The sequence below is a fragment of the Delphinapterus leucas genome, chromosome 8, assembly GCF_059928025.1.
Source record: "Delphinapterus leucas isolate spDelLeu-1000000601 "Yukka" chromosome 8, BTC_Dleu_Yukka2, whole genome shotgun sequence".
Lineage (NCBI taxonomy): Eukaryota > Metazoa > Chordata > Mammalia > Artiodactyla > Monodontidae > Delphinapterus > Delphinapterus leucas.
In genome coordinates this window covers 71,494,722-71,509,114 of record NC_143136.1, presented here as the reverse complement: position 1 = coordinate 71,509,114, position 14,393 = coordinate 71,494,722, and the positions used below count along the sequence as shown (strand labels likewise).

At 39.6% G+C, this 14,393-nt stretch overlaps 1 protein-coding gene across 1 annotated transcript in view; it reads right to left on the bottom strand.

The window, feature by feature from the left end:
- Positions 1-554: 554 nt before the first annotated feature.
- The window catches only part of ITGB6 (integrin subunit beta 6), a 71,268-nt gene continuing 57,429 nt past the window's right edge, over positions 555-14,393 (bottom strand). The window contains exons 15-16 of the mRNA XM_022570169.2: positions 9,650-9,816; positions 555-4,060 (exon numbers count right to left, since the gene is read on the bottom strand). Of these exons, the coding sequence (XP_022425877.1) occupies positions 3,962-4,060; positions 9,650-9,816 (266 nt within the window). The 3' untranslated portion in view covers positions 555-3,961. The remainder of the gene's footprint in view (positions 4,061-9,649; positions 9,817-14,393) is intronic.

The window sequence follows — 14,393 nt, the reverse complement described above, 5'->3', positions numbered from 1 at the left end:
TCAAGAAGTGCTGGAAGAAATGGGTGTGGAGAGGCGAAGAGAGTGATTCAGAGGACTCTTGCTTGCTTTGGGAGGATTCGGGGTCTTCCATTTGGGGGGTTTCACAAGAGAATTTCAGGGCACGACTGTTTCTGATGTTGAGGAGGGTTAAACCTGAACCAGATTAAATGCACCACGTGGGCTCAGCTGAAATCCCCATGGTGCTGGGCCATCTCACTCTTGCCTTGGAGCCCTGCAGGATGCCTTTGTCAGGGGAACAGCAGGCCCCAAAGGATGAATACATTTAAAATGAACAGCCAACCACTCCCACCCCCATGTATCTCATTCTCAATATCGCCCAGTGTAGCTGTCCCAAAAACTTTCTCTTCCCTTTCCCCCAAAACTTCCTGCCTCTTCCCCAAATCTAGCTGGGTAAACATTTTGTTTCTTTCCCTTCCTCTTAATGGCTCAACTCAGATCGACTTATTCTTGCATTCTTCTTTTAACATTTCTGTTTTCTTAATTACCCAGGTTTAGCTGCCACTCTGGACTTGGGCACAGGACTTGTTGTGGCCCCCGACCCCTGGGGAGTTAGGTGGAAGTTGAGGCTCTACCCTGAAGGGAACTGTGTGAGTAGGTGTTGGAGCAACTCCTAGCTTAGACCCAGGGAACAGGTGGAGACAAGGGGATCTGGGATGTGTGTAAACTGGATCCAGTACCCTGATAGTGTATAGTTATTTGTTTATTTTCTTCTCCCCGACTTGCTGAATCCATATTCATAAGAAATGTGTCTGGCATATATTAGGTACTCAACAATACAGATTGAATGAATTTATTGAGCCCCTGCTATGTGTTGGGGATTGTTATAGGTGCTAGAAAAGACAGGAACTGCCACCACCTAACAGATGGAAAAACTAAGGAGAAAAGTGACTTTCTCAGAGCTATTCAAAGTGGAAGCAGTTTCTGGATTTCCAGACATCTGGCCTTTCGTCTACAAGAAACAGCTTGTTTCTGAATATTAGCACTCTTCACTTGACTTCCCCTGCCTTTTTGTAAAGAGAGGGTCTTTCTGAGGGAAAGGATTTTTTCTAAGCTGACTCCTTTTGTGAGCATTTGGTCTCTCTCTGCTTAATTTTTCTGATTTGGAAAATGAGCATGGCATCATGGAATCTATTGGGTTGGCCAAAAATTTCTTCCAAGTTTTTCGCATAGCATCTTACAGAAAAACCCAAAGGAACTTTTTGGCCAACCCAATACAAATGGATGCCCAGGAAGACAGCACTACCTGACTGTATTAGTTTGCGGGGGCTGCCATAACAAAATACCACAGACTGGGGAGCCTAAAAATAAGAAATTAATTTTCTCAGAATTCTGGAGGCCAGAAGTCCAAGATCAAGTTGTTGGCAGGTTCTTCTGAGGTCTCTCTCCTTGGGCTGTAGATAGCCGTCTTCTCCCTGTGTCTTTATGTGATCTTCCCTTCCTGCATGTCTGTGACCTAATCTCTTCTTATAAGGACACCAATCATACTGGATTAGGGTTACCTCATTGTAACTTAATTACCTCTTTAAATTTCTTACCTCCAAATGCAGTCATATTCTGAGGTACTAAAGGTTAATACTTCAGAATGTGAATTTTGGGGTGAGAATCACAGTTCAGCCCAAAACACTTACCCTAAAGAACTTGATTTTACAAAATGTGAGGTAATGTCCAGGCCTGTTTAAAAACCTAGTGATTTCAGTATTGTAAACATGCAGCAAATTACAGCCCATGCCCTGCTGTCTCCTGCCTTTGGTGGCTGCCTCTTTCTGCTCTTCTCCTTGGCCCCAGACTGAGACCAGCAAGGCGGTCAGAACAGGTCACCCAGGGATCCAGAAATCCAAGAGAGGGTTTTGTGCCACGTAAATAAAAGGAATTACCATTCATCTAAGGTTCATTGTTTAAATTACCATGTTTATTTATGTCAACACAAAATACAATAAAACAACTTACAAAAAACCCATTTTATCATCACGTAACATAACTCTTCAGTGAACAGAAGTACTACTGTTAATGTTTTGGCCTTTTCAAGGTCCAGCCTTGGGTCAAAACAGTATTCAGAGAAATAGCAGATTCTTTTCTACCTTCCCCAATATATACACAAAGGAAATTTATATATTCTAAAATCCCATTCCAGTAATAATACAAAAATATCACATGTAGAGATGAATACCACTATTGTGTCATTGGTATTGCAACTTCCTTCTTGCTCTAGATTTCCCACTGACCCTGAGCTTCAGTCAGGAACGTATGGGTACATCAGCTCTTCAGGTTTCCCAAGTGATTAGTAATTCTTTTAGTATAACTGTATACTACCCAAGTGTCTAATTTACCTGAGTTATTTAGAAGCCTGAAAAAAAAAGTCTCCAAGCGATCAAATGTGTACCAAGCTAACTGATAGAATTGAAGAGACTTACTGTAGATTCATCTGTGCCAGTTCAGTGGATAAATATGAAGCCTCCATTACCTAATGAAGTACTCACCTAGTAAAAGGCTTCACATTACAATTTACTCAAAGGTAATAAACATTGCACAAAAGCACAAAACCTCACCTACATTCCAGTAGTTTAAGTGCTATTTGCTTAGTCACTACATTATCAAACAAATGGTAGTTATCACTTACTTAACAAAATCTTTCTATCATTTCACTGACAAGAGTCAGTCTCACCCTGTGGGAAGAAGCAATGGCTTGGAGCTAGAAGACCTCAGTTCTGGGCCAGTTCTACCCACTCTCTGAGGCTTAGTTTCCTTGTGAGGATCAAATGAGATGAAAGTGTTTTGCAAAACAGTATTAACTATAAAAAATAATATTCTACAGAGTTCATCTCTTCAATTAACCTATGGATCCCTAATTACCCCACATGTATTTTGCAAGTAAAATCTTACTTTTTAAAGTAACATATTCACCATATGCAACTGAAATGTGCAAGCTGTGTTATGCAAATGAGAAAAGAATATAGATTTAAATAAGCCTATTACTCATGAGAGACTTGTGTACTCTTGATGTGTTTGATTTAAAACCACTAACAATTTTATTCTGTTTAACCCATGGTCCTTTTGTATATTATTGGAGCTCTTTTTGAATAAGCTATCTAACCATTTAAAGTAAATTTTTTAACAAGAAATTAAAACTTTCACATGACATTTACAGGGTTTACGTGACTGTGAAACTGAGTAAAATGGGTTGAGAAATACATAAGGAGTAATAGTTTGAAAACTCAGGGTCAATAGGGAAACTGAGTATATAAGTTTATTTTCAGGTAATTAAACATAATCTAATGATAGGCTTGTTACTTTTGTTTTTACTGGTGACTTCCTAATTTATAAATTACTTCTTCTTCATCTGTAAAACAAAATACTTGACTTTTGGGTACATTCAAATCCGCAGAAATTATTAACACTTCATTTTCATTCTTACACGTGGGACATTTTTGGAAGAATTGCATCCTACGGCGGAAATAAAAGTCAGCATCTCATTTTTTCATAAATTAAAAAAAAATCCTCCTTTAGGAAAGGGCAGATTTACTAAAAGTTTAGAATTCATTGGCAAGTGTGAGTATATAATGTGAGCATATGGACTTTGACTTTGCTGAGACAAAGACGTCAGGTATTCCTGCAAGAAATGAGATTCTAATTTCAAACATTTTTTAAATGCAAATCAGGCCCCCATGAATTATTTTGATGATTTTTTGAGGCATTAATGCAACAGAGTTAGTATTCCTGAAATGATCCCCAAAGTCACCCCTTTTTTAAGGATATTTCTCTTCTTGATTATTTTGAACCTGCCAACATAGTTTCTAACCTTCACACAGAGAATGACTGATCTCCAAATGACCTATTATTATCTTAAACCAACCTCATTTTGAAACAACAAAGAAAGAAAAATTAAATAGTGCATTAACATTTCATATCAGTGAAACAGACTTTTTCCGTGCGTAAAGTAGTTCTATCCATCCGTGGAAAGGTCTACCTTTTGTTTTTCCCTGTGTTTATAGGTTACATTTTTAAAGGTACTGGTGGAGCCTCTGTACAGTGGATTGGTTCCCTAAAAAAAAAAAAGGTCCAAATGAAAGTATGTATATTATGTTATTACATGGTTTTAATATAGCTAAATAATTTCATTGTGTATTACAGATTGGAAGTTGAGAGTCAGGCTCAATCTTGAAAGGCATTTGAATAGTTTTGATTAATTTGATATGTCATAATTTTAGCATTTAAAAATGTATACATCTTTATTTTTTTTATTATGAAGAACCAGTTCCATGCGTGCAACCTAGAAATCTTACCCTTTTTGGAAATGCAGTAAATCGTGGATAGAAAACAAGACTTTGGCTGTTTTGGTCACTGCCATTTTATCAGAGCTGAAAACAGTTCAGCTAGCTCACAGTAGGCACTCGGAATTTATTGAATGAATAGAATGAACCAATAGGGGATCCAAAAATGAAATGTAAAAAATAAAAATGGGAAAAGTGAACTGGTAGAAGCACACAAAGATGAACAACATTGTATCCGCCTTTAAGAAATGTGTTGCTGGTGAGAGGCATCAAACAAGGGCACAAATAATCTTGCTAAAATGAGATCAAAATTCAGGAAGAGTGACAGCTAGCTGCTTGAGAGAAGCAGAGAAAGATCCCCAGGACAGCAAACACCTGATGTGGATAGTAAAAGAATTCAGTGGCTTTTCCTTACTAGAGAATAACAGTGTGGGAAGGAGGGAGTCACAAGAGACTGACATGTGGGATGCTGGGCTCATGAAGGAGTACAGGTCCCAAGGCAGGTTGGGCAAGACAGCTTTGCCCTTGGGGCAATAGAAAGGTTGTGTATCAAAGCCTGGATAATTCAGTTGTGCTATTTGGCTGTAGATGTGTTTCCAGGTGCCGTCACCAGGACCAGAAGGACCAAAGCTCTCTAGGTGTTTGGAGAAATGCCCAGCCTGATCCTCCCACTTCTCTCCTTTGGTTTCATTGTTCCAGGCAGGAAAAATGTCTGGCTAAGGAGCAGTTTCTTCCCTCCCATTTCCCAAGGTTGACGAGGTAACGTACTTCAGCAGGTGCCTGGCACATAGTAAGTGTTTAATAAATGCTGCCTCTCCTTATTAGTACTTACTTATAACTCCTCTTCACATTTGGAATTTCCTTTTCTTTTAGGTCCTAGAGAGGGTACTAAAGATATTTCCCCCCAGGGCTTTGGGACTCAACATTTCCAAGCCCATTTCTGAGTATTATGGAGTTTGGGTACCACCTCTAACCTTCCAAATTACTAAATGTTATACATTGGTCTCCTTATCCCATGAACTGCAGAGATGGTAGCAATTTCTAGGCATAGGTTTGAAAAAAACACAATTGTACTTGTCTCCTCAGTACATTTCTCTTGCCTCTCAGAGGAACTGAATAAAACTGAAAACCATTCCCTGGCCTCTCCCACTTGTTGCCCTTGGATTCGCTGCAGTGTCTTCATTGTGAGGAGGAACCACACCTGCACCTGTTTCTACATTGCCCAGAGCCAGTGGCCTGACCTCTAACTGAGTAACACGTTACCTTTGTCCATGTGCCTTTGGAGAGAGATGCTATCTCAGTAATGAAGGCAAAAAGAGAAGAGGTTACCTGGTGGTGGATGATGAGTGAAGGCCAAGTCACCATATTGCTTCTACTCCTGAGGTCAGCCTGGATAATCATAAGGACCCTACAGTCCTTATTTAGTCCTACTACAATAAGAACTTGAGATTTGGAGGGTGTAGGGCAGACTTATGTGGTCTTAGATGCAAGTGGAGTCTTGTTTACAAACAAAAATCATGAGTAGGATTCTATTAATTTTAAGAGATTGCAAGCTATTAAGTTTAAGTTGGCTACAGAAGAATAAAGGACTCAACTGAAGAGGAAAGATGGAAAAAGTAAAATGTGTAGGCTGGGAATGTTGGGTGGGGTACTGTCCTGGAGGAATAGAGGGACTTAGGAAACAGAAAGGACACTCGGTTAAGAGTAAATAGTCTGTGAGCCGGGTCAGGGAAGATCTTTGTAGGACTAGGAGTTCTGTTGTGGGCCCCATCCCAGATCATGTCAAACATCCCACACTAAAAATAATTTATATGCACGACAAAGGAGGTGCCTTGAGTTGCAATTGACTGAATACACAATGCTATTTTGCGGACATTTAGTTGAATGTTTAATTTTGATTATGCAGTTTTCATTCTGTGTTTTGAAGCAACTTTGTTTATCAAGGTCTACAATATTTGTGGTGGGGGGAGCATCTCTTAAGAAGCTAGTTATAGGGCCTGGGCATGCTAATAGGGTTGAGGGATGAAGTAGATCCCACCACAGTAGGACTGATGATCCTCAGCTGATGATCAGAACTTAGGAGAATGAGCTCAAACAGGATTTTGTTGGCAGGTGAAAGTGTGGCAATGTCCCACACACCCTCCTCTAGTGCCACGTAGGTGGCAACCTCCCTACCTAGGATTTCCAGCTGAAACACAGGTTCAGGTCTGGCTCCATTTCAGGTGGGTCTGCACTCCTGCACTGTTTAGACAAGGTCAGGTTTCCCCCAACCATCTGGGGTGACCAGGCTGATTCCCCCAGGAGTCTGGGGGTTGCTAATTTAGGTTGTGGGTTTTACAAAGGCAATGGCACATTTTTAGAGCTTGAAAAAGTGGTATTAAGAAAGCTCTCTGTCACAACCCACAGCTCCCTTAATGATTGCCTAACTGCCAAATGCAGACCTGATTTGCTACAGTACAAAATCAATCCATGACTGCAACGAATGTCAGACTGAACATTTTTTGCCTCTAGTTAATGACTTGTCATCCTAGAAAAAATGTCTAATCAAAAATGGATTTAAATATCTTCCCTTTGTGTTTTCATAAAGAATATGGATGGGGGGTGTTATTTCTAAAAGCATAATAAAAGGTAACCTTTCTTCATAGCTACGATGAAGGAAATGTTTCAGGAGGCAAAGACAAAGCTCTTTCTCATCCTGAGCTCTGTCACCTTTAGAGTCTAATGGGGGCCTAGGGGTCAGAGGTCCCACTACTGTCCCCGGAGATCCCCAGGGGTTTGAAGACCAAATTCAGTTCTTCAAGAAGAAACAGGTTTTAGATAAAAACAAAATCAAATCGAGGACCCCAAAATGGATGCACTGAGCAATATTCTTTTTTTTTCCAATAGGACATATTAGTGAAATTTGAATTGAGTTCTTTGAATTAAACCTCTTTTGCATCCAAGTGAATAATTATGACCCAGTCATTATCTAGTCCAGAACATCAAACACTTGTTATTCAAAGAAACTCAATTTAACAGGGAATAATATTTTTCTTTTATGCTTTTATCTGTTTAATGCATATTTTTGTTCCATTTTAGGTGAAGAGACAGCAAAAATTCAGCATTTGAATTTCAGTCATGTTCTACATCCTGAGGGAAAACAATTCATGTTTTAGGGGAAATTAACTGTTAATTAAAATGTTATTTTAAAGATATTAATCATTTGTCAGTATTCATGCCTTTGTAGGAGAACATGAAAATATGCTGGTTAGTAGATACACATCACATAATTGCCCAAGCGCTTGTTTGCGAACACCTGCCTCTTCCTTCTAGGAGGGTCAAGGCTGTGCTTGGAAGAAGAGGCTGCAATTAGGATTTTAGCTCCACTATGGACCAACAGTTTGGGAAGTCTCTTAACCTCTCTGAGCCTCAGTTTTCTTACATTCGAAAGTGTCAAGACTACTTCACTGGGCTGGGGGTTGTTGGACTAACTGCTGCTATTGTGTTTTGTGCCAACTTAATCACATTCTTTTTTGTCTGTTTGCTTGCTTCTTTTTCAAATTCTTTTTCCATTTAGGTTATTACAGAATATTGAGCCGAGTTCCCCGTGCTATACAGTAGGTCCTTGTTGGTGATCTGTTTTATCTATAGTAGTGTGTACCTTATGGTTACCAGGGGAAAGGGTGGGGTAGGGGAGGAATAGATTGGGAGTTTGGGACTGACGAGTACACACTAATCGGATTGTTTTGCCTGGTTGCCTTCTGACCTCTGCCAGGCACTGGATGAGAGTTAATAACAGCATCTGTGGCCAAGGGGTCAGGTGAAGTTAATTGCTCCAACACTCTGGCCTCATAGTACTAGGTTCTAAGTCACCAAACTAACCTGTCAGGTTACATTTTTACCTCGTTAGAGATGGATACGTTATATCCTCACTGAAAATCCTCACTTGACATTCCTAAGGGTTTTGTTTAATTAGGAAAAATCCACACACACACAAAAGAAGAGGAAAGCTGTATCAAGAACCTCTGTAGACCCAGATTCAATAGTTATGAAGATTTTGCCACACTTGCTTAACTATCCCTCTCTCTCTCTCTTTTGGCTGAATTATTTAAAAGCAAGCCCAGCCTTCACTCCTTTTTCATTATAAGCCTTAATTATTTTCTAGCAAAGCCTCGTGCCATTATCATACCTAATTGAATTAACCATAATTCCTAGCTATCAGTCTAATAACCAGTCTATATTAACTTTTTTCCAGTTGTCCAAAAATATATATTAGAGTGTTCAAATCGGGATCAAAACAAGATCCATACATTGCATTTGGTTGTTCTGTCTAAAGGCATTTTTAATGGGAAGATAAAGTAGATAAAAATTTTCATTGTCCATTGTCCTGCACCATATATTATAGTTGTTTCAAAATAACTGCACAAGATATAAACATTCCTTATCAAGATAAATTTATCAAAACAGAAAATTCCATTTGCTTTAGGTATTGAAGATATCATAGACCTAGAGCAAAAAGTGTTAACATCAATTTACTTGGGGAGATGAACCCAAAGGAGCATTGTATTTGCCTGTATTGCCTCCAGTGATATTGCTGTTTTTAGAATCAGCAATGTAAGATAATTGCTATCAGATAGCTGGACACACCATTAGAGAGAGAGAGATGAAATTAAAACCATGAAATTGTTTCTGTGGGCCTCTAGAAATGGAATTATCTCTCCTGTGGAAAAGAAACACAGAAAATTGGAGTCCTGTTTTGTGTTTGCCTACTGTGAAGAGGAGACACATAAATTACATTTATTGAGTACATGTATTTAAAAGTTGATACTTTGGGGTTTTTTTTTTCAGGTAGCTGTTTAAAATTTATGTTTTTCAGAAAAACTAACTGGACGGTATTTAAAAAGTCTTCTTGACTTTGTAACTTATTATGAGTAATAAGTATTTCCACGGAAATTGGCATGAACTGTCATACTACTCATGAACATTATTACATTAGCTCTAACAACCGATTTATGGAAATATTTAGATAGAGCACCTATACTTTATCAAATGGGACCTGTGGGATCCTCCTGGTGGTAAAGAATAAAATGCATTTTCTTGATGTTTCTAAGTAGCTATACAGTATAAGGAGTTTCACGAGACGCTTCAGAGTAGGGGAAATCCCCATTGCACTGAGAGGCAAATGTATGCTGTGAGGGCTATCTGGGTCCCAGATAATGGACAGAGGTCCCTTTTCCCCAAAGCAGAACAGAAATCAGCTGTTGGGGACGTGGTGAGAGGAGTAGAGAAAGAGCATGACATTCTAACTCTCCCAGCTCAGAAGAAAGCCGACATCCCATCTTTTACACAGGAAAAGGAATAGCCCCTAAGTGTGCACATACCGTTTGCCACTTGGCCTTTGACCTTTCTGTTTCAAATTTGGCAACTTCTTTCCGATCATGAAATGATACCAGCAGCTTCCAAATGCACAGTAGGACGACTCCAATGAGAAGAATAGCCAGCGAAACCCCCAACATGATCATGGGAATATTCGGAGGTTTTGGACAGTCTGTGGAAGCAAAGAAAATTATATTAAGAAAGTGGTACAATTAATGTTCTGATGTAGCGAAAACACTTCTCATGAAATTTTCCAACCATACTTTTTCTCCTTTTGTAACACCTTTTGTTTTTCTGAATTAAAAAAAAAAAAAAGAGTTACTTGTTGAAGGGTAGCCCTATTCAATCAAAGTAGAACAAAAGATAAAGTAAGAGTTTGGTTATTCAAAGCAAATGGATAGATACTTGAATGGCTGACTCAAAAAGAATTCGAATTCAAAACAGTGACAATTAACACACATGGAATATTTAAAGGGTCAATAAAAAGACTATAGTTTACTAAAGATGGTCTCTTCTGGGTATATGATAAAGCAGAAATGGAACGTGTTCACACAAACACACACACGCACTTACTTTTTCATGAATTTTCTTGAACCGTATAGGAGATTATACTCAATATTAAACACAACCTACCCCTGGGAAATATACTACTTGCGCTTCCTTTTTTAATATATAGACAGAAGACAATCATGGCTTTCAGTTTTATTCTAATGCAGTGCCCTGGTGTCCTGGAAAATTCCTGGACTGGGTTCAGGAGAGATGGGTTCCATTCCCATCTGATGGACAGTAGCTGCCTGAAACCATCAAGTCCCTCCATCTCCCTGAGCCCCAGTGCCCTCATCTGTAAAATAAAGATGTGGGAGTTTAGTGTTTCCTTAACTTCCTGATTAGTTTACGCCCAGGTGCTCATGCTTATTAAACCCACCCCTGAAATTGCTAGACTGAACCCCTGAGATTCTGATTCGGTGGGTCTAGATGGAGCCATAAATTTTTTATTATTAAAAGTATCCCAAGTGATTCTTATCTTCAGGGAAGTTTGAGGCATTAGGTGTTCTGTATAATCCTCTCTACTTGAACATTCTATGAAATGTTATTTTGACTCTATTGATGATAGTAATATAATTTTGCAATTACTCAGTACCTTCTCTCATTGACAGCAGAATGACTAATAATACTTGCAATATGCCTGGGAGATGATACATTTCTTAATGAAACATTATAATTAAGCTCCCCCTTTGCTTTCATGGGAGAAAAGAATCCCACACAGAAATTATCATTAAATATCAGTTTCCCTCTGCAAGAAGTGAGGCAAATCCATGGTATCTTGGGAGGAAATGAATCATGCTTAGTTTATCCTAACTCTTATTGCTTTTAGATATTTAAAAAGGAGGGTTTTACACACAGGACTAGTCATGCCGTTTTCAAGGTAAGATCTATAGCTGATCTGAATTTGAGCGGAATTAATGGCCCCCTAACAGCATGATGCCTGGCCTCACACACTTTTGTTCTTTGGCCAAAAAACCATTTAAGGAGATTATGCAGAAATAAGTAAAGGAGCTAATAAAATAGGTACAAGAGTATGAAGATCTAAAGACTGTTTCTAGCATAGCAAATGAACCATGGCTGCTTCTAATAAGTTAGCAACACTCCTGCAAAGAAAGCGGCAGGCCTGTGTCAATGAGAATGTATACTGGCTACATCTTTGACTGAAATGTCTGGGGTGGGGCATAGGATGTTCCTGCTCGAAGCAAGACGAAGCTTGCTGAGACCCTGCAGTCAGAACATGAATTAGGAGAGCTCTCCAGTAGGGAATAAATAATGGAGAAACAGGCATGGCCTGGTGGAGATAATTATTTTAAGAACTTAGAGTCATTGGGAATTAAACATTTCTCAAGAAAGGATTTTGGCCCAAGCTCCAGAGCAGGTATTACACAACAGAAATTTCCACTTTCCGTACTCTGTTTAGTATTTCTTGAGATGCTCAGACTAAAGACATTTGTAGGTGGGGCAAGATGTTTTCTCCATCACTGTGCTCCGTCCGGGGTTGCCTATTGAGCCTGGGTCAGCGCTGCGCCTAATTCTAAGGTGCTGAGTTTCTAATGCTGCCAATCTGGTTGCGCTGCCACGTGTGGCTATTGCTCAATAGTCACTAGAAATGTGACTTTTCAGAATTAGGTTTTGTGTTAAGTGTGAAATACACACAGATGTTGAAGACTTGATATGAAAAAAGTAAAATATCTCATTAATAATTTTATATTGATTGTACACTGAAATAACAATATTTTGGATGCAATGGATTAAAGAAAACATTATTAAAATTATTTTATGTTTTTTTAATGTGGTTACTAGAAGATTTAAAATTACAACGTGGTTTGCGTAACATTGCTATGGGAGAGTGCTGATCTGACCTATTTGGGGGATCCAGATATTTACGATGCTTGTACAGCCAGTGAGAGGCAGTATAGCACAGTAGTTAAGAGCACGGGCTCTGGGCCAAACTGCCGGAGATCCCCAATCAGGGCTGGTACTTAATTGCTGCAGGACCTAGCAAATTATTAACTTCTCTATTTCCTTACCTGCAACATGGAAATAATAGCAATACCTGCTTTATATGGCTGTTGAGGGTGTTAAATGAATCAATACATGTAAAACATATAGCATAACACCTGATATATGGTATTAGTAAGGGCTCAATAAATGAGAGCTGCTGTTATTATTATTACTATTATTACAACAAATGCACCCTTCTCGTTTTTCTATCCTCAAGACCTCAAGGGCTTGGAATCTCCAAGTTGGAAACTGTGGGTGTACCATCCACACCCATATCCCTGCTAGGAAGGCTCCCCAACTATCATTCACTGACTGTGGCTCTCAGGAATGTGGCTGAAAGTTCCTCCAAAAGGAAAAAAGATGAGTGAAGCTCTCCCTATGTTCACACACACACTGATGGTGACCCTTCACTGGGTTTTTTTTTTTTTTCTATTTGTTTGAAGAATACTGGGCATCCTTAATCTTCACATCCTCCTTTGTCATTTTGCCTCTTTTCTCTCCTTGCTTCCAACCGGCTACCCTGGAATTCTCTGGTCTTAAAGCTGTGAGAGGGGACTACAGATTCCTGGGGACGGGCTGTCCTCAGGGCCCCTGGAAGCTCCGGGCCTATCAAGGAGCTCGAACATTTACCAGGAAAGAAGCATCCTTGAAGCCGTCAGGTGACTCCTGTTAAACTTCTGGGAGGTCATTTTCCCCTCACTTTTCCCTGCTACAAAAGCATAGGGAGAATAAAAAGCTTTAATAAAAAGATATCAGGGCATCTGAGGGCTCTCGGAAAGATGGCATGTTGATGTACCACTCATATTGTGTGGATGAATAAAGAAGAAAAACCCAACAGTTCAGTAATGAGGAAGCATTTATCAACCAAAAGCATGTTTCACAAGAAAAAAAAAATCAAAATGAAACCATCTAGATACAAAATCCCCTGTATTAAAAACAGAACCTACTCTGGAAGTCCATTTTTGTTTGGAACTTGCTTCTCCAATGGAATCAATATTATAAGGAATGGCTTTGATTTCAGGAGAACTCGCTAAAGCCACTGCCACGGTCACAAACAGAAGATGGGGGTGTAGTTGAAGAATTTGACTTTATAAAATACATAATGAGGAGGCCGGTTTTAGTACTGTAAAGTATTTCCTCCTTGTACAGCAGGATTCCCCTTAGATTTTCTTAACTAATGACCTCTACAATACCCTTTACATATGCATTTCAAAGAAGTCAATTTACAGAAGCTCTTCAAGAGCAAGTCTCCTGGTGCACTCTGCCCACCTGAGTGGCAAGGTCACCATCATACACTTGTCTCTTGCATTGTGCCGACCCCTCCCTCCCTGACCCTCAGCACTGCAATGTGATACTTTTCTAATCGTGTTTGCTTCGTTAGTTCATAACGTCTTGAACTTACTTTTTGGTAATTTTGTCATTGCTTTTCACACTCTTAAGTGATGGCAGCTTGGTACTCTTGGTTTCAAATTCAGGACTTAATACTTTGTCAGCCCACGGATAAGCCAGCACACACAACAAAACACATCTGTCTTCTAGCCTGCCCTTGCTGCTATTGTCTGGGCCAGAACTTAGGCCTCAAGCTTTTGAGGGAAGGAGGAGGAGGCTGCTGACAAGATCTGGAGAGGCCTGATTTAATGCAGCTGTCATTTCTGCCAGGAAGGTTTAGGGACACATCATTAACTGAAGACAGAAAAGGTGAGGCACCTGTGCACATCTAAGAAGGCAGCCAGGGCTTTTAGGGCAGAGTCACTCAGAGGAGGTCTGGAAGCCACCTGTATCAGAGTCGCCTGGAGAATTGTTAAAATGCAGAGTCCTGGGCCAGACATCCAGCCTGCTGACTCAGGAGGCTGGCGGTTTAACAAGCTCCCCCGGTGAAACTTACTAAAAGTTAAGAACTTCTCAACAGAAGTATCAATACCTTCCCCACTAATTTCTTTTCTACCTGCTACAAGTTACTCTCTCCCCTTCACTGAAGATGAGATTTTTATTTGAGGGTTTCCTGAGTCCCAAGCTGACTCCATGAATTGGTAAGGAGAAAAACTCACAGAAGCAACTCACAGACTCTGATTTCCTTTACAGATCACTTCCTTCCTTCTTTGTCTCTTCACATCTTTCCTGACTCAGCATTATCATTTAAAGACCCATTAGGCAGGTTATGAACTGGTACATATTTTACATGCATTATTTCATTTAATC